General features: G+C 37.6%; 6 protein-coding genes across 6 annotated transcripts; 3 read left to right on the top strand and 3 right to left on the bottom strand.

Annotated features, from left to right (window-relative positions):
• Positions 1-71: 71 nt before the first annotated feature.
• Positions 72-3,185, top strand: LOC103831849 (ETHYLENE INSENSITIVE 3-like 3 protein). The gene is made up of 3 exons (XM_009107784.3): positions 72-872; positions 1,119-2,874; positions 2,958-3,185. Exons 1-2 carry the CDS (start codon positions 832-834, stop codon positions 2,839-2,841), a joined length of 1,764 nt encoding a protein of 587 aa, XP_009106032.1. The 5' UTR covers positions 72-831; the 3' UTR covers positions 2,842-2,874; positions 2,958-3,185.
• A 117-nt stretch (positions 3,186-3,302) lies between these two features.
• Positions 3,303-7,371, bottom strand: LOC103831848 (suppressor of mec-8 and unc-52 protein homolog 1). The gene is made up of 16 exons (XM_009107783.3): positions 7,235-7,371; positions 6,675-6,885; positions 6,408-6,560; positions 6,244-6,292; positions 5,914-5,997; positions 5,705-5,808; positions 5,510-5,596; positions 5,378-5,431; positions 5,146-5,241; positions 4,820-4,947; positions 4,470-4,596; positions 4,287-4,346; positions 4,073-4,180; positions 3,884-3,984; positions 3,746-3,797; positions 3,303-3,642 (listed from the first exon to the last, which is right to left on the bottom strand). Exons 1-16 carry the CDS (start codon positions 7,258-7,260, stop codon positions 3,544-3,546), a joined length of 1,539 nt encoding a protein of 512 aa, XP_009106031.1. The 5' UTR covers positions 7,261-7,371; the 3' UTR covers positions 3,303-3,543.
• Positions 7,372-7,687: 316 nt separating this feature from the next.
• LOC103831847 (pentatricopeptide repeat-containing protein At1g73710) lies at positions 7,688-11,100 on the bottom strand. Its single transcript, XM_009107781.3, has one exon. It carries the CDS (start codon positions 10,849-10,851, stop codon positions 7,924-7,926), a length of 2,928 nt encoding a protein of 975 aa, XP_009106029.1. The 5' UTR covers positions 10,852-11,100; the 3' UTR covers positions 7,688-7,923.
• A 445-nt stretch (positions 11,101-11,545) lies between these two features.
• LOC103831846 (protein DETOXIFICATION 17) lies at positions 11,546-14,781 on the top strand. Its single transcript, XM_009107780.3, has 9 exons — positions 11,546-11,948; positions 12,058-12,315; positions 12,661-13,205; positions 13,278-13,364; positions 13,523-13,579; positions 13,666-13,904; positions 13,986-14,104; positions 14,218-14,304; positions 14,419-14,781. The coding sequence occupies exons 2-9, from the start codon at positions 12,079-12,081 to the stop codon at positions 14,467-14,469; spliced, it is 1,422 nt and encodes a 473-aa protein (XP_009106028.1). The 5' UTR covers positions 11,546-11,948; positions 12,058-12,078; the 3' UTR covers positions 14,470-14,781.
• A 299-nt stretch (positions 14,782-15,080) lies between these two features.
• On the bottom strand, positions 15,081-22,894 carry LOC103831844 (cyclin-dependent kinase D-1). The gene is made up of 6 exons (XM_009107778.3): positions 16,954-22,894; positions 16,585-16,883; positions 16,071-16,305; positions 15,767-16,002; positions 15,443-15,700; positions 15,081-15,322 (listed from the first exon to the last, which is right to left on the bottom strand). The coding sequence occupies exons 1-6, from the start codon at positions 17,068-17,070 to the stop codon at positions 15,274-15,276; spliced, it is 1,194 nt and encodes a 397-aa protein (XP_009106026.1). The 5' UTR covers positions 17,071-22,894; the 3' UTR covers positions 15,081-15,273.
• A 399-nt stretch (positions 22,895-23,293) lies between these two features.
• Positions 23,294-26,762, top strand: LOC103831843 (alpha-dioxygenase 2). Its single transcript, XM_009107777.3, has 9 exons — positions 23,294-23,649; positions 23,775-24,035; positions 24,444-24,593; positions 24,728-24,858; positions 24,945-25,158; positions 25,243-25,616; positions 25,709-25,911; positions 25,992-26,235; positions 26,328-26,762. The coding sequence occupies exons 1-9, from the start codon at positions 23,557-23,559 to the stop codon at positions 26,551-26,553; spliced, it is 1,896 nt and encodes a 631-aa protein (XP_009106025.1). The 5' UTR covers positions 23,294-23,556; the 3' UTR covers positions 26,554-26,762.
• The last annotated feature ends 1,210 nt before the right edge of the window (positions 26,763-27,972 follow it).

Here is a 27,972-nt window from a genome sequence, read left to right as displayed (position 1 = left end):
TGTATTAAGCCATTAATAAACCAAAATATAAGAAAAATCGCCGCACAGAAAAAATCAGAGTCTGTGGGTAGGTTTTTGTGGGTCTTTAAATGCAAAACTGGTCCCAATGATGCTGCAACTTCCCACTAAGCTTTTTGCTTCTCCTTTATACAAATCAACAATCGTGGTTCAGAAAAAAAAAATGCACACAAGGCAATTATTATACCAAGACCATCGAATGACGTTTGCGAATAACTCACCAATTCCGTTAAATGCATTTACAAAAACTAAGGTTGATTGGTGTGTCATCACTTCCACCACTTATTTCCATTTCGACTGTGAAATAAAAAGCAAAGAAAAATAGATACATCAGATTCTTATCAGCGCATGTTTGTCAGTCAAAATCATTACTCTTCATTGGTGCCAAGACCACCAAATTTTTCTGGTAGAAAAAAAAACAAAAGAATATTCATCAGCAATAGAAAGGGAAATAAAAATGTTATCATCAAAGTTAAAAAAAGCGCCAGATAAATAACACAAAAGCAATTTTTTACATTAAAACATAATTAAAGAAACAGAACAAAAGAGAAGAGAGAACAAGTTGGTTTTTGCAACAAAAGAAAAGGACAAAAGGTAAAAGTAAAACAAAAATTAATCACGAACGAAGAGAAAAAAAACAAAACACAAATGTGGTCTTTGGGTGTTTGGTCCTCCGCCGTCTAATTGCCTCTTCCCAATTCGCAGCCAGGTTTGAACAACAAGAGAAGAAAGAACCAAAAAAAAACCCTAAATTTCTTCAAAGACCTTCAATTTCATCGGTTTAGATTCCGAAAAGTTCGATCCTTTTCGAACATGGGTGGGGGCGATCTAGCTATCTCCGTAGCTGACATCAGGTTAGGAACATTAGATTCAGTTTCATTGATTTGCTTTCGAGTTTCTCCTTTCTCATGCTGTGAATTTAGGGTTTAATGGTTTATGCTCATATCTTATATCGACGTGGATTCGAACTCATGACTTGATTCACAAAAAGTTTCCAACTTTCAATCTAAATTGAGTTCCTTTTGGCAGCAAAGGTGGAGCCTTTGATCCTTTATTTATGTTTATTGATTAGCTGAATATCGTAATTGGGATTGTGATAGGATGGAGAATGAGCAGCCTGATGACTTGGCAAGCGACAACGTCGCGGAGATTGATGTGAGTGATGAAGAGATTGATGCAGAAGACTTAGAGAGACGTATGTGGAAGGACCGCGTCAGGCTCAAAAGAATCAAAGAGCGTCAAAAAGGAGACTCTCAAGGAGCTCAGGCAACGAAGGAGGGGCCGCCTAAGAAAATCTCTGACCAAGCGCAGAGGAAGAAGATGTCTAGAGCACAAGACGGTATACTCAAGTACATGCTGAAGCTCATGGAAGTCTGCAAAGTCCGCGGCTTTGTCTACGGCATCATACCCGAAAAAGGTAAGCCGGTGAGCGGCTCCTCCGACAATATAAGAGCTTGGTGGAAAGAGAAGGTGAAGTTTGATAAAAACGGTCCTGCAGCGATTGCTAAGTACGAAGAGGAGTGTTTGGCGTTTGGGAAGTCAGATGGGAATAGAAACTCTCAGTTTGTGCTTCAAGACTTGCAGGATGCTACTTTAGGGTCTTTGTTGTCTTCTTTGATGCAGCATTGTGATCCTCCGCAGAGGAAGTATCCTTTGGAGAAAGGGACGCCTCCTCCCTGGTGGCCGACGGGGAAGGAAGAGTGGTGGGTGAAGCTCGGTTTGCCGCAGAGCCAGAGTCCTCCTTACAGGAAGCCTCATGATCTCAAGAAGATGTGGAAAGTTGGGGTGTTGACGGCTGTAATTAACCATATGTCTCCTGATATTGCGAAGATCAAGAGGCATGTTCGTCAGTCTAAGTGTTTGCAGGATAAGATGACGGCGAAAGAGAGCGCGATTTGGTTGGCGGTTTTGAACCAAGAGGAGTCGCTTATTCAGCAGCCGAGTAGTGATAATGGGACGTCTAATGTAACCGAGACGCACCGGAGGGGGAATAACGCTGACAGGAGGAAGACTGTGGTTAATAGTGATAGTGACTATGATGTTGATGGGACTGAGGAGGCTTCAGGTTCGGTTTCGTCTAAAGACAGTAGAAGAAATCAAGTTCCAGCAGCAACTTCACAACAACCAGTAAGAGATCAAGATAAAGCTGAGAAACATAAGAGAAGGAAAAGACCTAGAATCAGATCAGGAACTGTTAATGTACAAGATGAACAACAACCAGAAGCTGAAGAGAGAAATGTTATACCTGATATGAATCATGTTGAGGCTCCTATGCTAGATTATAACATCAATGGTGCTACTCATCACCTTGAGGAAGGTGTTTTAGAGCCAAACATCTCCTTAGGACCAGAGGAGAACGGTCTGGAACTGGTGGTTCCTGAGTTTGATACCAACTATACTTATCTTCCTCCTGTTGATGGACAAGCTATGATGCCTGTAGACGAGAGGCCAATGCTTTACGGAGCAAACCCCAACCAGGAGTTGCAGTTTGGGTCAGGTTATAACTACTATAATCCTTCTGCAGTGTTTGTGCATAATCAGGAAGAAGACCTTATCCATACACAGATAGAGATAAACTCACAAGCACCGCCTCACAGCAACGGGTTCGATGCCCAAGGAGGAGTACTTCAACCCCATGGGAATGAAGAGGTGGGTGTAGCAGGAAGAGATATGCCTCCTCAGTTTCAGAGTGACCAAGATAAACTCTTGGACAGTAACATCCTATCTCCATTCAATGACTTGCCGTTTGATAGTAGCACCTTTTACTCTGGGTTTGATACCTTTGGTGCGTTTGATGATGACTACTCATGGTTTGGAGCTTAGTTTCTTAACATTTTTTTGTTGGGAGGTTACATGGTAAGTTTGTGTTACACACTTCTCCATCTATATATACATTTTTTGTATTAGTTTATAATTTTTTCTGTATTATCTTGTCGCAGGTTCAAAGGAACATGGCTATAGTCTGGCTAGTACAGTTATCATTCTCTCTTTGCTATATTCTTGGTTTTTTTCTTAGATTTATCCATATGAGACAATTATTTTCCTTTTGAATAATTTGCCAGACACTGCTTTTCCCGTTGTAATGTTCTCTAGGGAAAGCAGTTAGTGTATCTTTTGTAAACTAACAATGTGAGTAATTCATCAAGTTAAGAGAATAATTATTTTTGCTTGTTCAATTGCAACTTCTTGTAATAAAGAGTATCAGAATCATGGCATATAGAGACTTGTCTATCACTTAATCTATCTTAAGAGATTATCACTTTGTAGCATTCAAAGATTCTCAATCATCAGTAAAACAAAGTCAGAGATGTAACCATTTTAAGGAAAAATATCAAATAACAGTGTACCTAAATAAGAACGACAATTCCTATGTTTCTCTGGTTATTAGGATAATGAAATAATACTCTGAAGAAAAATTTTAGTTTAACATATATCCCATTGGACTTAATACACTCAACTTAAAATCCATAAACTCAAGGAGAAATCCTGTAACGAGTCTTGTAAGGCTTGATGATGAGGCACAGCTCAGGGTTTCCACAACTTCATGGTGCAATCTGCACTATAGGTAGCAATGAGGTTTCTATGTGGGTGGTGTGATAAGCCTATCACATCTTTCTCATGCACCTGCCATTACCATAAAAACTTTTCAGACACCTAAGACAAAATAATAACGAAGTTTAATAATGTTATTAGTTTTTCTTTGTGATATTACAACTTATACACTTACCATCATAAAATGCTCAAGTCCACTGGTTTGATAGCTGAAGCAGTACAGTTTCCTGCAGGTTAGTGCAGACCAATGTTAGGTGCAAGCATCAAAACAAAGGAACCATAAAACCATGATAAGAGGGCAGAGTAGTAATACTTGTCTTCACCAAGGCAGTATATCCAATCTCCTTTTGTAGATACACATGCTGCCACAAAATCTCCTCCTTCCCTCTTACCGGATGAGAAACTCTTCACAACCTGCAAAAAGGATATAGAGTAAGCAAACATGTGAATTGACTAATATTTGCCAGGACAGATTAGCAGGAGACAGTTTCTCGAAATTCACCTGTCCTTGGAGTGTCATGATGTATATAGATGACGTCTTGTTGCACACAACTATGTGTTCTGTGTTTTTGGGAAACAGATGAACAGAATTGACTGAAGCTTCACTTCCCTAAATTTCAGAAAATACAGATTTGGAAACAAAAGAGCTGACTTAGCCCACAGGAGATCAAAAAGAGTATAAGAAGATGTAAATGAATCTGTAAGACAACACATACTCTTAGTGAGGGTGGTGGCTTGAATGTTTGTAGACAATCTGTTGTCTTTGAATCCCAGACCTGTGCAAGGAAACAAAACAGCTATTACACAGGAGAAGGCAGAGTCCATATGGAAAACACTGATACTGCCGACAGTAGGCAGCCAGAGACCCCAAGAACATACTAATATATATACAAATGTACCTTCACTGTGCAGTCACTGGAGGCAGTGATTACACGGGTTCCATCACTTGTAAAGATTGCATTGTTTACATAAGATGTATGACCGCGGAACTCTTTCAACAATTTCCCAGATTTCAAACCATGGATTCTACATAATATAAAGCAAAAAATAAATATACATATATAATGTGAGTTGTGTTCCAAAAAAGGAAAAAAAAAATATAATGCGAGTTTAATATTAAACTCAGCCAGACACTCTATCAACCAGATGTATGAAGAAACAACAGAAAAAAGTATAAAGAGAATCAAGCTTTTGTTCGGGCGAGATTTTATGTTGCATGCAAAAAGAAGAGGATATTAAGTAATAAAACCTTGCAGTGTGGTCAAAGGAGGTACTTAGTAATTGAGTTCCATCCCGAGAGAAGGTTAGACTTGTAACTCCTTCGGAATGTGCACGCTCAAGTCGACGGAAGCATAGACCAGTCCTTATACGCCAGACCTGTAAAAAGTGAAATGCATCTAAGTCTAGTTTCCTCTTGTTGTATACAATGAGAATTCATATCGGGCTAATAAGTGGAAGAAGGATGTCTACCAAGCTGCTGCTAACAGTCTCTCTCTCTCTCTCTCTAGAGAGAAAACCATATAGTGAAAAAAAGCAAAACTCAACTGTAAGAATATATATACAGATGGAATTTACCTTAATCTTTCCATCTTGTGAGCCAGATGCAAGCATCTCTGAATCTTTGCTAAAGTCTATACAAAGGACAGCCTCGTCATGCATCATGAAAGTTTCCTGTCAGAATTTAATCATTATAAGTAACGAGGACAGTAGGTTGTGCACAAGGGAAAATACTTAGTTCCATAGGAATTTCATTGGAAAATCATTTTTATATTAAAATTAAAAGTGAAAAGTGGTCAAGAGAGCTTACTTCAGCTTGATATTGCAAATCTTTCTTCAGCTTCCCACTAATGTAATCCCATACCTGTAATGTTTTTTCAACTCTTAAGTCTTAAGACTTCTAAGACATATAATCACACAAACAGATTCCACATCAACTCACCTCGATAAAACCATCAACAGAAGACGATACAAGAAACTGTCCATCTGGTGAGAACCTAGCGCATTCCGCATGACTCTTTGTACCAAACTGCACCATCACATGGAACGAGATATGCATATTAGAAAAGAACGTAACTGCTGAGAAATAGGCCGTTGAGGTAAACAGGCTATTAAAGTTGATGTGATCAATTTGAACCTTTATTGTATGGTTAAGAGTAGTAGGATATGTGTCTTCCACATCTTGTTTCATAGCTGCCGTCCCGCGGAAGAGGTCAAACTGAGTTCCTGGAGGGAGTAGTCCTGACACATACACAAGTATAGGTATTTTTTAAGAAATGAGTATAGATATCTTTTTCCCATTGTTAAATCGCTTTGACGTTCTAGCATGCATTGATAAATGCTCACCTTGATGCTGTTGCCACTTTAAAGCCTGGCCTACCAAAGCCATTAACCGTGAAGGAGGTACCACAGTAACCTCGGCAGCCACAGCTGACAGAGGAGAAAAAAAGACAATTAGTAAATCTTGAGTAGAAACTGAGTCAAGAGAAAGATAAAATTTTCATAGCCAATAAACAGAGCATAAATTCTCGTCATAAACGTTTTTCATGTCATAAAGTACTCTTAGCCTTCCTAGAGAGAAAATTCCAGAACATTCCTTCAGGTGATTAGATCCCAAAATAACTTACTAAAAAAAGAAAGACTGTTCTCTTAGAGAATAAAGAAGAACGGGCCAACCTTGAGCAATCTGTGCACGTTTTCTTTCTTTAGTTGAATCTCCATAAGCCTAAGAAACAGTTGTCATATTGTAATATCAGCAAAATATGATTTTCAAATATGCAAGGAAATCATTACATGACAGCAACCGCTCTCTGTATACAACATGAACATAGCCTCCATACCTCATGGGGATCAAAATAGCTTCTGACAAGAAGATGCTCCATCCGCAAATATCTTTCTGGTTCCTCCTGTTTCATGACACCCATCACCTGAGTTTGCCTCAAAATAGCTCGAGCAGTGTCCAACTCTCGAAGTTCTATCATCTCCAATACAATCTGAAAACAAATTTCAATGAGATTTAGCGGTAGAATGACAAAACTTACAATGAAATTCATCACTTTATACACCACTTAGTTATAAATTCCGCAAAGAGAAATAAAAAGCAAAACCTGTTCATAAAGGTCTTCAAGTTTATTCCTGGGAAGCTTAAGCTGAGACACTTGAGGAAGAACAGAGTCCCACCTCCCACTGTTAATATCAGAAACAAACGTCTCGACGCTGTCTACTGTATTCAACGAAACCTGACACTCGCTTTGTAATGTCTGGAACGTCTGGTTCAAGGAGTTCTCTTTGCAGAACTGAAGCACAATCTTTATCACACTGAGACATAAAACACACAACAGAGCTCTCTGTTAGGGAACCCAGCTTAACATCTCGCATCACAATGCTGTCACTGAATAATCCACTATCATTAACTAGAAAAGAGAGTGACTTTTTCACAAGAATCAGATGAGAAGCAAAGATATGTAGAAGAAAGAACCAAAAGGCATTAGCTTTATGCTTATGGGTAGTATCAAAATCATAACTTTAGTATAAGAAGACGCATATTCACTAAGGTTTTCTCCAACGGTTTAACCTAGAGATCCATCTGAGCAATCGTAGACGATGATTCTAGGAGCACAGTAACTGCGTCTAAAAAAGAAAATAAAAAAGAAAAGAGAAAGCTTACTCTCGAGCTTCGATTTCGAGCGCCATAGTCTCGGTCGTAGTGTGTATTCGCCGGAGACGCCAAGAAGTTGAGCAGAGACAACACGGACGCGAAGGAGTTTTGGGTTTTAATCTATACCACTTTAACGATAAAAAGAATTCACGGGTCAAAATCAAAATATTCAGAAACACTGAGGGCTACTTTGTAAATATCTTAAACCTTTTCTTCTTTAAAGTTCTTACATAAACACTCTTGAGCTGTTGAAGCTCATTTGGTCAAGTGATTTTCATTAATTCTTTTATTACACAAGAAAGTTTAGGTATGGAGCCATTAGTGTAGTAGTCTAACATAAATCTTCGTAAAGTTAAAATTAGGAGCAAACAAGTACAAGATTCTCAATTTCAGAGAGAAGACCAACCAGTTGATGCAAATCAGTCTGTGACTGGAGAAAGATCTTAATCCAGTTCCTGTAATAAAACAAAAGCGACAAAGTGGATTCTTCTATTTCATTCAATTACAAAGTGCTCGCTTCTATAGATTTGCCATTTTGAAAACGTTTTTCTCTTTCTACAACAGTTTAAGATTCACACTTCTATCAGCTCGAGACTGAAAGTATGCACATGGCTTCTAAGAACACTGTATACATCCATTCCCCACTAAATCCTACATTCTACAATCTTTACTACGCATCAACGTGTGGTGGCTACACTTCAAAACGCCTCGTCTTCTTCGGATTCATCATCATCATCTTCTTCTTCTTCTTCTCCAGAGATCGAACTAAACTCCTCCTCTTGACCATCTTCAAAAGCAATGCTCATCTCTTTCTTCACCACATCAGCCAAATCCCGCCTATTCGCACTCACATAAGCATCCCTCACCGCTCTAAACAACGACTGGTTCGCTTCAAGCTCCCCAAACGTTATCCAACCATGCACCCTCTTCACGCCCTCCACCATCCCTGCTTTCCCGTACACCCCAACAAGGTACGCCTGCGTGACGATATCCGGCTTCAACCCCTTCTCCTGCATCCTCATATACGTCTTCAAAGCCATATCAACCTCCCCCGACGCACCGTAAGCGTATATCACCGCGTTGTACGCGTAATGCTCCAAAGGAATCTCATCTCTCGTGATCTCTTTACACGAATCCATCGCGTACGCATACAACCCCATGGCTGAGAACAACGTTGCGGTAATCGCCGACGTGGCGAGCGGTTTACCTTCGTTGTAAGCTGCTTGCAGCTGCTCCACAGCTTCCCTCGGCACGCCGCCTTTCTTCAACAGTGTGAACACCGTCTTGAACGTTCCCCAGTCCAGGGAGAGCTTTCTCTCGACCAGCATCTCGCGGAACAGCTCGCAGCACTCGCGCAGCTGCCCGTCCGCAGCGTAGCAAGCCATCACCTGGTTAAACGAAACGCAGTCGTTTAGTAAACCAGACTCCCTCATCTCCTCAGCCACTTCTATAGCTTCATCAAGCATCCCCATGCCTTTGTACAAGTACATCATCGTGGCAAAGGTGATCACGTCGCACGTGCCTTTCTCTCTGAGATCGTTGAAAATAGTTTCCGCCTCTGACACCATGCCGAGCTCCGCGCAGAGGCTCAGCATGCTGTTCGACGCAGCAACATCAGGACCACCTTCTGTATCCTTTTTCATCCTGTCATAAACTCTCCTAGCTTCCTCAAGACACCCTACTTTGCTATAAGCTTTGATAAGTGACGTTAGAACAATCTGATTAGACTTAACACCGTCCTCTTCCATCGTTTTAAAGTATTGAATCGCTTCTTCCACCATCCCACTCTCAGCAAATCCGTTAATCAACGAACCGTAAACAACCTCGTTCGGCTTCACACCAGCTTTCCTCATCTCCTCGTAGACGTCAACAGCTTCAGACAACAGTCCAAGCCGGACGTAGCTAGCGATCAAAGAAGAAAAGGTCTTGCACCCCGGTTTACACCCCGAATCCACCATCTCGGACAAGACCCTCTGAGCTTCATCAACCAAGTCAGACCCGGAGAGCATCTGTACAAGGGAGTTGTAAGTACACTCATCAGGCCAAGTCCCTTGGTTCTTCATCCCTTTGAACAAAGAAAGCGCTTTCTCATGAAGCTTCGCCATACCATAAGCTTTAATCATGACGTTATACACCAAAACATCATTCATCACGCTCCTCCTCTTCCCGTAGAACACACCCTCCGCTTCAACCCACAGTCCCTTCTCAGCGTAGACATCGATAACCGCGGCAAGCGTGGTCGATGACAGCACGCAGTCCAGCTGAAACCTCTCGAACAAAGCTTTCGCTTTCCCTATCATCCCTTCGTTAACATACATTTCCATAATTACAGGAACAGAATGCTCATCGATCCGAATGTTATTCCTCTCCATCTCAGCCAACACATCTTCAACCTCCTTAACCATCTTCCTCTGACATAATACATGAAGAACAGCTCGGTGAGTCACGGTATCAGGAAACAGCCCCACTCTCCTGATCTTCCTATAGTATCTAAGCCCAGCCTCGATGTCTCCACCCTCAGCGTGAAGAGTTAAAAGAATGTTGTAAGTCTTGGTATCAGCGTTCACTCCTTTCTCCTCCATCTTCTTTAACAAGGCTTCAGCCTCTAACAAACGCCCGTGAGTCCCGCATATATGAATCATCGTGTTAAACGTCACCGTATCAACAGCAACTCCAGACTTTAACATCTCAGAGAAGAGGCTAGCTGCATCCTCCAACCTCCCCGCCTTCCCGTATAAATCAATCAACGCGTTGAAAGTAGAAGTCAACCTCGGCTTCCTCGGAGAAGAAGAAGAAGAAGAGTTGGAGGTTCTCTCAACAGGCCCCCTCGCACCGACTTTAAAGAGCTCCATGGACAAGAACTGCTTCAAGTTCATAGGATCATCGTTATCAATGGAGTCCAAATCAAGATCGACACGGCCCTCGCACCAACCTTTAAAGAACCTATCAGCACTATCAAACTCGTTAGAGTTTTTCAAAACTCTTACAACAGTAGCCATGGTGACTTCGTCAGGGAAGTGCGACCTCTGCTCCATGTGTTTGATCCATAAAAGAGCTTCCTTTACGAGACCCGCTTTGCCGTAGACGTCGACGAGCATCCCGTAGGTGTTGTTAGTGGGGAGGACGCCGCTGCGGGACATCTCGAGCCAGCAGAGGCGGAGCTCGTCCCATTTGGCGGCTCTCCCCAGGGCGCGGAGGACGATGTTGTAGTGGATGACGTTGGGGGAGTAGCCTCCTTGGTGGTGGCGTTGGAAGAAGCGGAAGACGCGGAGGGTTAGGTCCCAGCGGGTTTGTTCCTTGAGGAGGACGGTTTGTTCTTTGGGGGTTAGGTTGAGGCAGAGGGAGGTTAGAGTTGTTTCGATGTCGGCGGAGGAGGAGAGGGAGCGGAGGATGGATGGGATTACGCCGCCGTAGCGGCGGTGGTGGTGGCGGGAGTTAGAATTAGGTTTAGAGCATCTTGGTGGAGAGGAAGAAGAAGAGGAGGAGCAGTGGAGTTGGAAGCGAGTGGAGACCTTAGGAGAGAAGTTCCAAGGAAGTGAGACCCTAGAGCGAGATGTAAGGAAGAAGGAAGAGGAAGGTACGTCTCTTGAGGAAGTGTAGTGACGATAACAGTTTGGGTGAAGCATGTCTCTGCTCAGAGATTAGTCTAAAATCTTAGGGTTTTTAATTCAGATTCTCTCCCATCCTCCTCCTCTGCTTCTTCCATTACAGAACATATCGGCGCGTGCAGAGGACGCGATGGCAACTGTGTAAGAATACGTAAAACGATTGGGTCTGGGCCGAAAAAAGGAATGGGCCTGGGCTGCAAAAAAATGAGGCTGAAGTTGTAAACTGTGTAGAAGCAAATATGTATAGCTATCCTCATCATTTCCAAACTCCTTGATGGTCTTGTGCCCATTCTTGATCTTCTCTTTAATCAATGTATTTCGTTTAACATGAATCTGTTTTATTTTGCGGCTGTTTGTGTATGTATATATTGTTCAGGAGTGGTTCTTGGACGGTCAGGGGGCAGAAGATAGGAGCATATGTGACACTTTTGCACCTACTATTTTATTGGAATTCGGACAGCAATTTTGTTGGGGTTCGTGTTTTTTTTGTTTGTTGGGGGTTCGTGTTAGACATTGGACTGGTGGTGGTAAGGAGACTTTACGTGATCACAAAGTTTGATACATGGATCTTCTTTTTAGTTAGCATCTTTGAATAATTTAAAGTGTGTATGTGTGTTGGATTCTTTGATTAGGAGATTTCATTAGGAGCGAATTTGTGCTTCTCTTAGTCTCTGTCATCATTTCGTACCAATAGGACTGAAGAGGTAAGCATAACGTGACAAACTGACAAGAGAACTAGGAGCCACTAACGTCACTGTCTGGAACCAAAAAAAAAAAAAGATTGGGTAAGGAATTTGTGAGCATATTTCCGATCATATTGTGCAATATAGTAAAAATAACATTAATACTTTTTGACATCTTGTAGAAAACATGAATTATTTTTTAAAAAATACTCTAATCGGGCGGAGAAATTATAGGAATTAAATACCAAAATTTCATTTAAAAACGGAATTAATATTTATATTCTCAAGTATTTCAACATTAGCCACAAACCCTAGGAAAAAGAGGGACAGCTCTAAAAATAAATAGAAAAAACCGTAGAGAAAGCATAGATATCAACGACGGCTCCACAAGAAACCCTAGAAAACAGGAACACAGAGAGAAAGACAGAGAGAGTTTGTTTACATTCTGTTTCTCAAGTTCTGTTACATTATTTTCTTCTTATTACTTTTTTTTTTTTTGCTTTAACTTTGGTTCTTCTTATTACTTTCGGGACTCAAAAAGAAAAAAAGAGAGGGAGAGAAGATGGGAGATGGTGTAACTCCTCCGCTTTTGATAACAGAGACAAACACGACGATGATGCGTGTTAAGGGAGAAGTGAAGAAACAGCTATGGCTTTCTGCTCCTCTCATTGGTGTAAGCCTCCTTCAGTACTCTCTCCAAGTCATCTCCGTCATGTTCGTTGGCCATCTCGGTTCTCTTCCCCTCTCCGCCGCCTCCATTGCCACCTCCTTCGCCTCCGTCACCGGTTTCACATTCCTCGTACGTTCCTTTCTTCATGGTTACTTTCATAATTAGTAGTTTTGTCTTTGTGTGGGGTACTTTAAATCGTTTTTTTTAATTTACTTATGCATGTGTCGGAATCAAGATTGTTTATTATTACTAGCGCATGTCCTCGTACTGAGTTTATGCAAGTGAATCATCAGCCTACCAACCCCAAATTTATAGAAAATACTATATATAAAATAAGCTTCCAAATTTATTTTTTAAATTATATATATATATATATATATATATATATATATATATAATCTTTACTAATTAGCCATGATTATTAGAAATGTATATGCTTCTTTATTGTCGTGTTCATCTGTTGTGTCTCAACAGTTGGGTACAGCGAGTGCTTTGGAGACACTATGTGGCCAAGCGTACGGAGCAAAGCTGTACGGGAAGCTAGGCATTCAGATGCAAAGAGCAATGTTTGTTCTTCTACTACTCTCTATTCCTCTCTCGGTCATTTGGTTCAACACAGAACATATACTCGTGCTTGTTCACCAAAACAAAGACATTTCAAGTGTTGCTGGCTCGTACGCGAGGTACATGATCCCGAGTCTCTTTGCGTACGGACTTCTTCAGTGTATCAACAGATTCTTGCAAGCGCAGAACAATGTGTTCCCTGTGTTTGTCTGCTCTGGGATCACCACTGGTCTTCACTTGCTGCTTTGTTGGTTGTTTGTGCTGAAGACGAGTTTAGGATACAGAGGAGCTGCTCTCGCGATTTCCATCTCTTACTGGTTTAATGTCATTCTCTTATCTTGCTACGTCAAGTTCTCGGCTTCCTGCTCGCATAGCTGGACAGGGTTTTCAAAGGAGGCTTTTCATGAGATATATGACTTTTCTAAAATTGCTTTTCCTTCAGCAGTTATGGTCTGGTAAGCTGTTGAAACATACGCTCATGTCTAGTGTATCTGAACTGGAGTTAACCTGTTCTGTCTTTGTAACAGTTTGGAGCTATGGTCCTTTGAGCTTTTGGTTCTAGCTTCAGGGCTTCTTCCTAACCCGGTTTTAGAAACTTCTGTTCTTTCAATCTGGTAAGTTTCGGTTAATTGGTCAGACCCCAGGGGATTAGTCGGCCGGACACCCCAGGGTTATCCAAAAAAAAAAAGTTTCGGTTATTTTCTTGTTTGTTTCTCATGGTTCCTACTTCTTTATTATAATCTGATCAACACAAGTTCTTTTAATTTTTCAGTCTAAACACTTCACTAACAATTTGGCAAGTCTCAGTTGGTCTTGGTGGTGCTGCAAGGTAAGTACATCGGTAACAATAAATATAATAAAACATTTAAAGAATCTTATGATACCAAACTTTGGTTCTTGTTCTTTGACTTGCAGTATAAGAGTCTCGAACGAGTTAGGAGCAGGGAACCCACAAGTGGCAAAACTGGCTGTATACGTCATTGTAGGTATAGCAGTCGCCGAGGGTATTCTGGTAGTAACTGTTTTGCTGTCGGTTCGGAAGGTTTTAGGTCGAGCTTTTAGCAGTGACCCGAAGATCATCTCATATGCCGCATCGATGATACCTATTGTCGCATGTGGAAACTTCCTTGATGGTCTCCAATGCGTCCTCTCAGGTTCTTGCACACTCGACACAACAATGCTTTTGGAATATAACAAATGATTGGTTCAGGTTCCTGACTTATATATGTTTGTAGGGGTTGCTAGAGGATGTGGATGGCAGAAAATTGGAGCGTGTGTAAATCTTGGATCATATTATCTTGTCGGAGTTCCCTTAGGCTTAGTGCTTGGTTTCCATTTCCACATTGGTGGTCGGGTAATAATCTGAAAACTCAAATCCTCGTACTTGTCTCTCTATACAAGTCAAGACTAGTTTTTAGAAACTAACTATTATAAGGTACGTGGTGTTATTGCATGTTCTTTTTATAGGGGCTTTGGCTTGGAATTGTGACAGCACTAGCTGTTCAAGTGTTGTGTCTGTCCTTGGTCACTATATTCACAAACTGGGATAAAGAGGTAACTCTTTTTTTTTTTTAATCTTTTAACCAATCAGTCCAAGTTTATGTATATAAGGGGATTCAAAGTGCAACCTGATGAGATTCTGCATGTTTCTTGTTTTGATACGAATAGGCAAAGAAAGCTACAAACAGAGTTGGAGACAAAGATGATTATGTCGAATAATCAATTCCAAGATGAGGAAAAGCATTGGATTTGCACAAATGAGCGTAGCTTAAAACGTTAATGCAATAATGAGTATGTTGATTCTTCTACAATTATTTCCGAGACATTAGTTCACATATGCTTATTACACATGGGAATTGAAGTTGTGGTATATACCACTCGCATCGTTGCTTGTGGAAGCTGGGTAGCTTGCCTAAACTGCTACATCTGGTAAAGAACAAGTGTTTCTGAGACATTAGTCCATATATGCTATTATCTTTCACTTGTGAACTTGTGCCTTGTAGTATACCACTGGCGTCGTTGCTTGTGCTAGCTGCGTACTTTTGGCGTCAGTTAGAATATTGTTTTGGAATATGGGTATGTGAATGAGAGCCTGGCTCTCGTAAAACTACAGCTTGTAAAGAACAAGAGTTTAGAAAAAGTAATATGAACAAGAGTTTTTTTTTGGTTTGAGCAAATGTTTATGGAGTATTAGTTGTTTTTTTGTAAAGAATTCATCCATCGAGTAGTAGATCATTTCCAGTTTCAATTATAAATTATGAGCAACTGAGAATGCAAAAACTATGATGAAAATGTAAGTTTCGGATCAAACTCTCTTTGTAAGTCACATCTAAACAGAAGCTAAAAGCATATAGTTTTTATTAATGATGGGTGTACATGATGATTAGTTAATCATCATCATCTGTCAATTAATGTTTTTCTGCTTTGTGTGTTTATAGTAAACAGAAAGAATGATTCTCCATGTTCATCATCACTAGTAGTAATATGACATGAATAAGAAAGAAGCATATGTTACGTTATATCCTACATGAACTCAAGATCGAGTTTCCTCTTCAGATTAGATCTATCCGCACTGCAAAATCAAAAATCAAGAACATCATCAGAAACCTTGATCCTTAAAAGCTGAACAAAAGAACTATCAGCAAAAAGAATTGAACTAATTGTTACGTTATATCCTATTGTTTTTTATTACCTGGTAATGGTTAGTCGGTTTGGTGGCCGCTCGGCTAGTATGGTGAAATCTAAAGACATAGGTGCTTGTCCATCATGGCTAGCTTGTTTCATGACATCCGTACTCTTTCCTCGGTCAGGCATCACTCTTCTAAGCTTATGTGCTGGTGACAACACCGTAATAGTTTTGAGTTTACTCTCAGATGATTTAGCGTCCTGCTTTCGAACTGGTCTTGGTAGCTTTAAAGGGTCAGTAGGAGAAGGTGCAGATGTGAAGTACCTATAAAAAAGCAATGTCAGAATAACAACTTTCTAATGCATTCTCCATATAAAAATCTTCACCTACCTGTGGTTTAAAGCCTGTTGAATCGATATTCTAGACTTGGGATCATAAGTGAACATCTTTGACAACAAATCTAGACCATCCTCACTAACCATTGGGAATAAAGAACGTAGAGACGCCCCAGGGACAAACTGATACTCTACATAATCAGGAAGTGATAACATATCTGGCCACTGATCTTCTTTAGGAGTCCCAAAGGCAGCAAAGATTTTACTTAACTGATCAATATCACTTTTTCCCTGCAATGGTATAAGTCAGCTACACAAAAAGACTAAACATACAAACTGGTTTATGAACACAAGCTCACCTGAAGAAAAGGTTTGCGTAATAGAAGCTCGGCGAAGATACAGCCAACAGCCCAAACATCAACAGCAGAACCATAGTGTTTGGAACCAAACAGAAGCTCAGGTGCTCTATACCATCTAGTAAAGACCTGGTGTGTAAACTTACGACCTGGACTACCAAATATACGTGCTAACCCAAAGTCTGCGAGTTTTAGTTGTCCATTGGGTCCTATCAACAAGTTGTTCGGCTTCATATCTCTGAAACACACACGCAAAAGATAATCCATCAGTTTAGCAAAAGAATAAAATAATAAACCAGTGTAAAACCAAGCATAAAACTTTTGTAGGAGGATCGGTTATGAGCATAGACAAGTGAAACATTGGTCTACGGTTTCCAGAAAATTTGGGGAAAAATTACATAGACATATACCTCCAAATTTCTAAAAAAACAAAAAAAAAGTTATTGAAATTTTTACTAAATCGTCTACAACCTCGGAATCTTAGAATCCACGTAATAGATGTAATAATCGGTAGTACCTGTGCAAAACACATTTGTCATGGCAATACTCAAGACCTTTCAATGTCATTTGGAGGTAAGATTTGACGTCAGCTGGGGAGAGAAAGAGATTAGGATCTCGGATAACTGCTTCTAGGTCAGTCTCCATGAACTCAAACACAAGGTGCAAGTTCTCTTTGTGAGGAAAGGCATCAACCAACTCTATAATATGAGGATGTTTAAGCTCTTTGAGTAATTTGATTTCTCTTAGAGCTGTTATGTTCACACCTTCTTTCTCTTTACCAAGTCTTATCTTCTTGATCGCTACAGTTTGTCCGTTCTGCAAGTGTAAACAAATCAGTTTCTTGTGACCCAAGATTCAGAACCACCGAGAGAATATGAACCCTAACCTTAGTATCAGTAGCTTTGAAGACGACTCCATAAGTGCCTTGGCCAAGAACTTCTTGCCTCAGATACCTATCAGCAACTTTCTTTGGCTTATCCATCTCACTGTATTGATCCACCATATTTTTTACAAAACAATGATCGGATAATTAATCTGTTGTTCTTGAAATTGTGAAGGTTTGTGTGTATGTTGGAGGCTCCGGCTCTTGATATTAGAAAGAAAAAAAAGTAGCCGTTGGAGGATTTAGAGAGGAAATCAACATTTGAGGGAACAAAATATTCAAAAGTATATGAAAAAGGAAAGGTGACGCTCTAAAGTTGTGATAAGGATTTGCGCCCTTTTTCTAAGGAGATAAAACGCTTGAAGAGTCGACATAACGACGACGTTTCATTTCGATTTGAGATTTGATCATTTATGGGCCTTTCTTACAATAAGGCCCATATATTACTCTATTTTAAGACCCATTACTAATGGACTGATGATTGACAATACGGCCGAGCATCGCTTTTGTTAGAACGACCCAAGAATCATATAGGACAATGTTTGCACTATCAAATCATTATATGCTTATATTTTTTAAACTAGAGTATAACCTAAATAAATAATTAATCTATAAATTAATTTAAAGCTAATCATAAATTAAGTTTTTGATCTAAAATTTTGTTAAATTAACAACTCTATAAATTAGTAGAATATTGTGATTTCAATAATATTCGTTTATTTTTTTTTTTGTAACACTAGTAGGTTATATATATAAAACATACTTTTATGTGCTGAACATGTGAGTGTTCTCATGAACCAGAAAAAAATATAGGAATTTCCGGATTATGCGAGGTTACGTATTTGTCTGTAAATCATTTCTCTTCATCGGTCCGAATTATGAAAGAGACCAGACTTGTTGTGGGGGTAAATACGACAAGTTAGTTGTAATAAATATAACCATAGATTTTCTTTCAGAGAATACAAATTCCATCGTCGACGACAAAAAAAAAGAGAAAAAAAAATACAAATTCCATATTTTCGTGCCCACATCATCTGACTTAATCCTGACCGCACATCAAACTATTTCGTGATCCAGTTTGGCACTATTACGGTTAATTATTTCTTCTAGACATCGAAAATACATTTGTATAATATAAACAATTTGGTAGGCCACCTACATTTTCAAAGTTAGACCTTAAAATGTAGTGGACAGTGGGCTAGTAGTTGAAAAAAATAATTATCAGTATTACAAAATAATGTTTGGTGAAAACACAAAAGCCAAGAAGGACGCATGTGACGCGTAGGGAATCTAACACTAAACAATGTCAGACCATTCCCATGCCTTTACAGATGCACCCACCTGTTTATTTTCTCCTATTTTCATTTTTATTTACGACTATAATTATCATTCTTTCCCCTTCAGTAACGAATATCTAAACCTACTATAACTACAACTCTCTATCATTTCACTTCTCCCAAAAACATGATTGTTCTTATTTCGCTCTCTCCTTCTCTCTAGATCTGGTTAACTAGGTTCTTCAGATAGCTTCTTCAAAGCTTTTCTTTATTACCGAAGTTTGTTTCATTTTATTCAGCTGGTTTTATTGATTAGGTTGTCGATCTTTAATTTTCTACTCTTCCGCTTTACTTTGTGGTCTTAATTTCTATGCCTCTTTCTATTATCTCTAACGTAGACTATAGATTATGTTTTGAACAGAAAACTTTTATAGTTTATTAGTTCGTGTTTCTTTAATCTCCATGGTTGTTACTCAGGTCAGATCCACAACATAGGTGGATTTTTTGATTTGACAAACATGTTTATCTGGATAGATCTTTGGTCTTCCAAATAATTTTCTTGAGAACAAAAAAGAAGATTGAAAGTAGAGCTCCTTTAAGTTCAAACGAGAGTTTAGTAGGGTAAAGAAAAGCTGCTAAGCTATGGATCCCATAAGCCCTAATCCTTATAGAGAGAAAAAAAAGGATTTGGTTATATGGCTTGCATATCTTAGGAGCTTTAACTTGCCCTTTAATTGCTTTTACTCTTCTTTGGATTGAAGGGAGCTCTACAACTTCTTTCTCTTCATTTAAATTTAATTATCTACAAGAATGATTGAATTGTTTGTATGATTGAATTGCTTGTTTTCCAGGCTTTTCTGTGTTCACAAGCATTCTTCTAGAGGATGTTCCTCTGGTTAATTTTCCGATAGTGTCTTTCTGTGGTGATTGTTTAAGTCTTGTGGTTTAAAATTACACGTCTGCCCCTAAGTAGCTAGGGTTTATGTATATGTGCGAAGATCATCCATGTGTAACTTTCTAAAAATTTGGTTCTTTGTTAACAAATGCAATATGCCTTTCTTTATGATTTAATCATCAATCTTAGTACCTAACTATTGCGAGAATAAACCTCTTCTCGTATTAAACAACTATAATGATCGGATTAGATATCTGGTATCATAAGTAGGCCTTAATTTATTTTAAAATATTCATTTCTCATATTGTTTCGTAACCATTAACAATGTAAGATTTGAGAATCATAAAATAAATCAAAATGTAACAAAAAGATATTTTGGAAAAAAACAGGTATAAGAAATAACTGTTGACAAGCTAAATGAATAGAAAAGAAGAAAAGCAAAATTTATTTAACTATCATAAAAAGTTTTAATAAATAAAATTTGAGGAATATAAGTTAATTCTTAGCTGTAATATAAATGTATGATGGTTACTTTTTGAAGATTTAAATTTACTTATTTGCATTAGATTTCGACAGGCTAGCTATAATATTCAACGGATCTTCTTTAAACTTTAGCCATACCGAAAATCTTAAACTCGAGTCCTTACCATTATAACCAAGTGAAACAATGTAGTTTAGTGCGGATTACACTTAGTGCGTAGAATCTGTATCACTGAATGAACATACTTCAAGCATAAAATGTAAAACACACAGATTCCAAGATTTTGAGAACCAACAAAAATCTGAAACTGTAGTAGTATAGTTGATGACAACAAAGTAGTGAATTTGAAATTTAAGAATTGTAAGTTTTATCGTACATTCATACTAGAAAGTAATAATAAACGGATTATACCCGTTGTTAAAGAGATGTTATACTGGTGATTTAAGTAATTTGTTATTGTCTCATGTATATCTTACTTTTCAAGGTTTTATAAGGTAAGTTTTGTTGTTGCAATGTACGGTATGGTTTCTCCCGAGACATGATAGCTTCTCGTATACCGGAGTATCCACTGACGCAAGTTTAAATACCCATTCGAAATGCCCATATAAAGGCCCACTATTATTGAATCTGCTTTTCCAATCTTAATCAATCGAATCTAACTGTGAACTTCTAAAGTTATTTGTTGATTAGGTTAACGATATTGTTAAGAACTTTTCAGTCTCCTTCAAAGATAATAATTGTACATGCCCTTGCATTAGTGAAAGCGACCCTTCCAAGACTTTAATCATATATATGATGTTTCTAATATTTTTTTCTGAAAGTCAAGTTAATTAATCCTTGTTTTGAGGCCTGACATACCTTTTTCTTTTCCCGCATACCTTACTTATCAGTTATCACCAAGGATCTATCATCTACCGGGTGAAAATTACTCGTCGTCAACGTATTTGTTAACTTGTTGAGTAAGCTAATTTACCGAAAAAGAAAAGTGAAGTTACGTTCAAACCGTTTATGAAAAAGTGAAGATGTTTCGTATTAGCGTGGTAATTTTGTAAACATAATTGCATCTTTTTGTTATCAATATTAGTGCAATAGTTAGTGCTGGTGTCATATCACGATCATCTGAAAAGTCTGATTGTGGTACTAAACCGACAAAGTCCTAGAATTAGAAAGTATTCAGTATTTAGATTTAATAACGTATTTAAAATTGAAACCAGCTAAATATTCAGAGTAGCATATATATTTATATCAAATCTACTTCTTTTATATTTTGTTTTTTTATCAAAAGCTACTTCTTTTATATAAAACGCAAGATTCAGTCACAAAACGGATAACTGTCAAATTGTTATTTAGAGCTTATCTACACATTTATTAGTTCATGAACCCTTTCTCTCTCACTCCATTTACTCCTCCTCTAAGTCAACCCTTACGAGAAACGACACACCAGTATCACACATCAGTACACTTGTCGTCGTGTTTTGATATCATTTCAACTTGGTATCAAGAATCAAGGCTGGTTTAATCAAGTGTTATAGTGGCATTTAAGTATCCATATATCATACATGGACAAAACCATTTTCTATAACACCAAAAAAACATCGTCTACTTGCATCTCAATTCCCGATTTTTGGCAAATCACAAATGAAAATAACTGCATATGTTATACGAATAAGATACTAACCGGTAAGGCCGTAACCACTAAATAATCACTTCTCAGCTAGCGTTCAATATCTTTCTTTGGTTTCGTGAAACTCGTTTGGTTAATGACTGATTATAACCTGATAGTAAAAAAAAAGCTATTTCAAAAAAAAAAAAAAAAAAACTCGACGAATTGTGTTTTAACAACAAAAAACGTACATATAGCTAAATTTTCAACCCCTCGAAGTAAACTGTTTTGGAAGGTTCGATAAGACGATAACATTTCAAATTTGTTGTTGCTTTAAATTTGTATTCCTTGTATTTATTTGCATAACTTAGAAAGAGGTTGGTCGATGGTTAATTGCTCAAAAAGCTCTTATAGATTGGACGGTGCTTTACCCATATTCATACGTGGCAAGCTTCTCGACCTAGATGGATAGAAGAGCCACGTGGTAGCAAGTAGTTGTCACTTATTTGGATCTCTGTAGTATGTTACGCTTTTATTTCGTTATCAGCACAACTGATTCAAATAATAAAAATAAAATATATTTTTTTGTCCCCAACCCTGATAGTTTGATACGTATAGAAACTACAAGACCAGAAAGAGAATAGCGTATTTTAATGTTTTCAGTCGGGAAATAGATGTAGAAAAACTGGAAATCAAACTTATAAATATCAAGGGCATAATAAATTATTTTGAAATGGTAAACATCAACACAACAACAAAACTTGTGTAATTGGGAAACCCATCTACAAAAATATCTAGGTTTCAATATCAGAGTAGAAATTTCAAAACCAGGATTCATCTGATCCCTAAAGTTTAAGATAAGGATTGAACTAATACTAAAGAAAACAAAATCATATATAGACCTTTTCTCTTTTTTTTCGTCTGTAATAACCAAACAAATCTTTTATAAAATGGTTACGTGTGACTAAAAATACAAGTATTTATTAATGATACAGGTGGTCGTTACGCGACCAACTTAAATTCATTTCTCGAATTTTGAGCAGCACTACAACGCAAACAATTTTTTCAATACATTAAGAAAACGAGAAAAAAAAACAGTTGACATCTTTGTATAACTATCCAAAACTTTGATTTTATCGTCGACCTCTTCTACTATGAATGTTTTCATATGCTTTTTACAGAATGCATACAGTAGACTAATACTTAACTATTGCCTAATCTTAGTATTTACAATATTTATATACTTAGAAACACATTTAAATATATTTGAGATTTAGAAGATAAGTCAAACTAGGAGAGCTTTACACAAGTGATAGAAAGGTTATCATATAGACACTGAAACTTGATATTAGCTATTGAAAAAGATGAGAAAACGTTACAAATTTTAATTGCATTGTTTCAACATAGTAAATCTACATATATATACATACGTGTTTTTCAAATTACATTTTCATAAATTAGTAATGTATATATCAAATTCTTTATAAGTACATCATTGTTGTGGTAAGAAAAAAAAAGGCATATCAAATCGTATATATATGGAAAACTATATTTCAAATCAATATTTAGAACTTTTTATATAAATTAATTCTCTCAAATCTTTAAAATCCCATGGCCGGATGATATCTAGTATCAATAGTGCATGAACTGACTACGAATATATGACACAACACTATTGATATCAATGCGAATTAAATTTTGATCATATTCGCTTTTTATACAACAATTATAATAATGCCAAATAAAGAAGGTTTGACAAAGAATGAAATATACAAATCCATGTCTTTTTGTGTGTGTTTGTGGTTAAACAATAATGCATGCATGAAATGACCATGGCCACACTGTGCTATAAGCCTATATAACGATATGAATAATTTATTCCTAACTTATTAGCGAGTAAATTCTCCTTTTCTATATGTAGAAACCATTCTAATAGTGAAAGATACGAAAGGTTGATCAAATAGGGAATGCATATCAACAATTGATCATGATTACACTATTAGTATTAATATAAATCATTTATTTGTAGATACTATTCTGTTTTTGTATAAATTAATCTGATATTTAACCATTCATTCCCTAGTCAACACAATGCTCGACGACAAGTCGGTTTTGACTTATTTAATAAAATGAAAATTATCAAAAAAAAATCTTTAACGAAAAAAAACCCCAAGAAAAACTCTTCAATTTACATATATACATATATGTAAATGTGAATATGCGTGTGGGTCTATATAAATACACTGTGAGCAATCGTGTGAATACAAGCATTACAATTGTGTGACTATCATCTAAAGCATAAAAACAAACATAATAATAATTTGAAAGGCTAAAAAAAAAAAAACAGAAAATGGGTTTCTATCCACCTTCCTCCTGGTTCCTTCATCCTGAGCTTCATCATGTTGTTTCCAAGATGTCTTACCTTGATTCCTTTTTGTTCTATGTAAGTACATCGATCTGTCTGTCTAGTTACAAGAGCAATCATATTCATCTTCTAGGAAAACTATTAAATCAATAATTATATTTGTATAATTAATTTGATGCTCTTTTAATTATTTATATATATAGATTGTGCATTTAGTGGACAAGCTAGGATTATGGCACAGGTTTCCAGTGTTACTGGGAGTGGCTTACTTGGGAATACGGAGACATCTACACCAACGTTACAATCTGATACATGTTGGTCGAATCAACGGTCAGCGTTATGACACGGATGAGTTCTCTTATCGCACGGCTGATGGCAAGTGTAACCATCCCTCCGATGACTCTGTCGGTAGCCAAGGCACCTTTATTGGCCGGAATATGCCTCCATGTACTTCTCAGTACGGCGTAAGTTTTTTTCTCCTCGTATCCACAATTACATTTACATAACATGCAATGAAACAGTAGTTAAGTATTTGTAGTTTTGATCAAATTGTAAATATATATGCCGATCGAATTGATAATAGTTGTATGAATGATGAAACAGTAGAACCAAACTTTGCGACGCATTTCACTTTCTTATCTCTCTACTCACTAGTGGTTAGAGTCATGATGTCTGATCTTCTTTTGCTTTAACTTTATGTATCTTTTTATGGGATAAAGTTTTTGTTTGTTATGAAAGTGTTTTTTTCCTGCATGATTAGCAATTCATATACGAAATTGATCTGTTCTTATTTTTTTTATGAATTATTACATTATTTTTTGTTAATCATTACTAATTTGTTTTATGTAACTTATGATGGTTGACTATTACAGATTTTGGATCCACATCCAAGTGTGGTGGCTACAAAGTTGCTAGCTAGAAAAAGATTTATAGACAACGGGGACCAATTCAACGTGATAGCTTGTTCGTGGATTCAGTTCATGATCCATGATTGGGTTGATCATTTAGAAGACACCCACCAGGTTTTTATTCTTTTGAACCTAATCCCTTGATTACTCAACATTACTTTTCTCCCACTCCCCCCTCAACTTTAGTTTTTTTTTTTTCCTAAAACTTAAATTAAATATATTAATTACCATTTGAAAACCTCAACTAGATTGAGCTTAAGGCTCCAGAAGAAGTAGCAAGTGGATGTCCGTTGAAGTCATTTAAGTTCTTCAGAACCAAGAAAGAACTATCCGGTGATCATCACAAATCTGGTTCTGTCAACACTAGAACCCCATGGTGGTACGTATTTGCTTTCAAATCAATGCTTCATCACTGCTTAATTGTTGTTTAATGAGTTCAATTTTATGAAAAACTTTTGGAAATAGGGACGGGAGTGTAATATATGGAAATGATGAGGCTGGAATGAGAAGAGTAAGAGTTTTCAAGGACGGGAAGCTAAGAATCTCCGGGGATGGTTTGTTGGAGCGAGATGAAAGAGGTGTTCCAATCTCCGGTGATATAAGAAACAGCTGGTCAGGTTTCTCTCTGTTGCAAGCCCTCTTTGTCAAAGAACACAACTCTGTTTGTGAAATGCTCAAAGTAAGTTAGGTTCTTGTCTTTCTTGTCTGGCAAGAAACCTTTCTTTATACAGAACAACACTAAATTTTTAACTCTCTTTTCCAGGAAAAGTATCCAGATTTTGATGATGAAAAACTCTACCGGACTGCGAGATTGGTGACATCAGCAGTTATCGCTAAGGTTCACACAATAGATTGGACAATAGAACTCTTGAAGACAGACACACTAACTGCTGGAATGAGAATCAATTGGTATGGCTTTTTAGGGAAGAAAGTGAAAGACACGATTGGTGCAAGATTTGGTCCAATACTTAGCGGATTAGTTGGTCTGAAGAAACCGAAAGAGCATGGAGTTCCTTATTCTCTGACCGAAGAGTTCGTTAGTGTCTATAGGATGCATTGTCTTCTACCAGACACACTTATCCTCCGAGACATGAGTCCTGAGAAAGTAGATAAAGCAAACCCTAAAATAGAACGAGAGTAAGACACAGTCACACATCGAATGTTTTGATACACTGTTTAGTCCGGTCCAACTGCAGTTTTTGTTAATCTAGAAAGAATGTTTTCAACAGGGTACCGATGACTGAACTGATTGGGAAAGAAAGCGGGAAAAAAGGTTCGAAAATCGGGTTTGAGCAGTTACTAGTTTCAATGGGACACCAATCTTGTGGTGCATTGACATTGTGGAATTACCCTAATTGGATGAGGAGCCTTGTGGCGCAAGACATCGATGGAGAAGATAGACCTGACCTAATAGATATGGCTGCCTTGGAGAGTAAGTTAAACCAAATTCTAACTTCTTCTTCTCCTTCTCTGTCACCAATTCTCTGACCAATTGATTTATTTTTTCCTCAGTTTATAGAGATCGAGAGAGAGGAGTTCCTCGATACAACGAGTTCAGAAAGAATCTGCTGATGAGTCCGATAAAGAAATGGGAGGATCTGACAGATGACAAAGAAGCTATCGAGGCTTTAAGGGAAGTGTACGGAGACGATATAGAGAAGCTTGACTTAAACGTGGGGTTGCATGCTGAGAAGAAGATCAAAGGATTCGCCATTAGTGAAACAGCTTTCTTCATCTTCCTACTCGTAGCCTCCAGGTTTATAGAATTATACTACTTTTATCAAAACAAAGGCTTTTCGTGCATAACAAGTAACTAGACTCACTTCACTTTTGGTAAATGATAATTAGGAGGTTGGAGGCAGATAGGTTTTTCACGACGAATTTCAATGAGAAGACGTATACTAAAGAAGGGTTGCAATGGGTTAATACAACAGAGACTTTAAAGGATGTAATAGACCGACACTTCCCGAACTTAACCAACCAGTGGATGAGATGTACGAGCGCTTTCTCTGTCTGGAGCTCAGATTCTGACCCAACCAAATGGCTTCCTTTGTACCTACGGTCCGCGCCATAAGCTGTTAGATGCTGCGTGAGACATGTGTATAAGTGTCATGTGGTTGGTTCTTTCCTTTGGTATATATATATTTTTTTGCTGGGGAATTTGGAGTTAGTATATATGAATAAAAATCATATGAGTAGAAGAGTTTTAGTCATAAATAAATCAAACGCCCCAATTTCTGGTTCTAGAACTTTAATATAATTACAACAGTTTTTCTCTTTTTATTTCCACCCTCAGATATTACAACACATATATAACTATGTTTGAACATGGCTGAGTATATAATGATAAAAGACTAGTTTATAAATTGGAAGAATCGTATTTACAAGAAAACGAGTTGCTGCATTTATATGCGTAGTTTGTATTTTGCTTAAACTTTAGTTTAAGACGGTGATCTTTTTATGGTCGTCAACAGAAGGTGATTATACAAATTAAATAAAACAGAAAGCAAACGCTGCTTATGAAGCTATTTATAAGCTAACAATATGATCTTCTAGATGAATTTAAGGGCAATGGTGATCCGAGTTTTATGCATGTCACACACCACACGATTGTTAGAAAAATCATGAGCTGCCCAGACACATTCGTTTAAAAGTTGACTTCTTGGCTTACAAATTCAATTGGATTGAAGTATTTTTCAAGATCTATATTATGTGGTTATAATGTTGTTAATTTTATCATGGATACGATCTATGACATTAGTAGTATAGCAGCAGCACTATGTATTAGATGCTCTTATGTTTATCTTTTACGTTTATCAGACATAGAATGGGTTTATCTCTGACTTTGTTTACGTCTAGCTAGTAGTAGCAGCACAATGTATTGATCATGCTCTTAATTGACAAATGCTCCTTATATTGCCATGTATGCACCCTGCTTAAAACTTCTTATTAATGAATAAGGCTACAAACAGCGTTAATAAACTTTTTAATATTATCAATTTGTCTACATAATTCATGCATTTTGTTACATTTTTTTGAAAGAATGTAGATGTAGTATGACATCATGTATGTCACACTGATCGTTGTCATTTTGGATTGATGGTTTAAGCTAGTCTATAAAAAAATCAGATGACAAAAAAAGGTGTGACATCATAAATTCCTAATCCACCATGGCACCACCTTATAAACATAGTTTATAAGTTGTCAATGATATTTAACGTTTTCTACTTTCTTAGCAAGGGGGAAGAAAAGTTTAGAGAGAGAGAGAGCGGAAGAGGAGAGAAGTGATAGGTGAGGAAGTGGTCCCAGCACCCAAAAAATGTGTGGCTATCACCAATTAGAATGCACCAACTTTTTTTAGTATCTTTATTTAGGCAAACAAAAAAGATTGCCTTTTTTAGATTGGATAATTATGACGTGGCTTAAGTCACCACTATACCACTACTATTCACTGCAGTCAAAATTAGTCAAACCCGTTCCAAAACGAATGTTC

Source organism: Brassica rapa, chromosome A07 (assembly GCF_000309985.2).
Source record: "Brassica rapa cultivar Chiifu-401-42 chromosome A07, CAAS_Brap_v3.01, whole genome shotgun sequence".
In the NCBI taxonomy this organism is placed as follows: Eukaryota; Viridiplantae; Streptophyta; class Magnoliopsida; order Brassicales; family Brassicaceae; genus Brassica; species Brassica rapa.
Note: the sequence above shows the minus strand (reverse complement) of the source record. Positions and strands in the feature narration are given on the sequence as shown.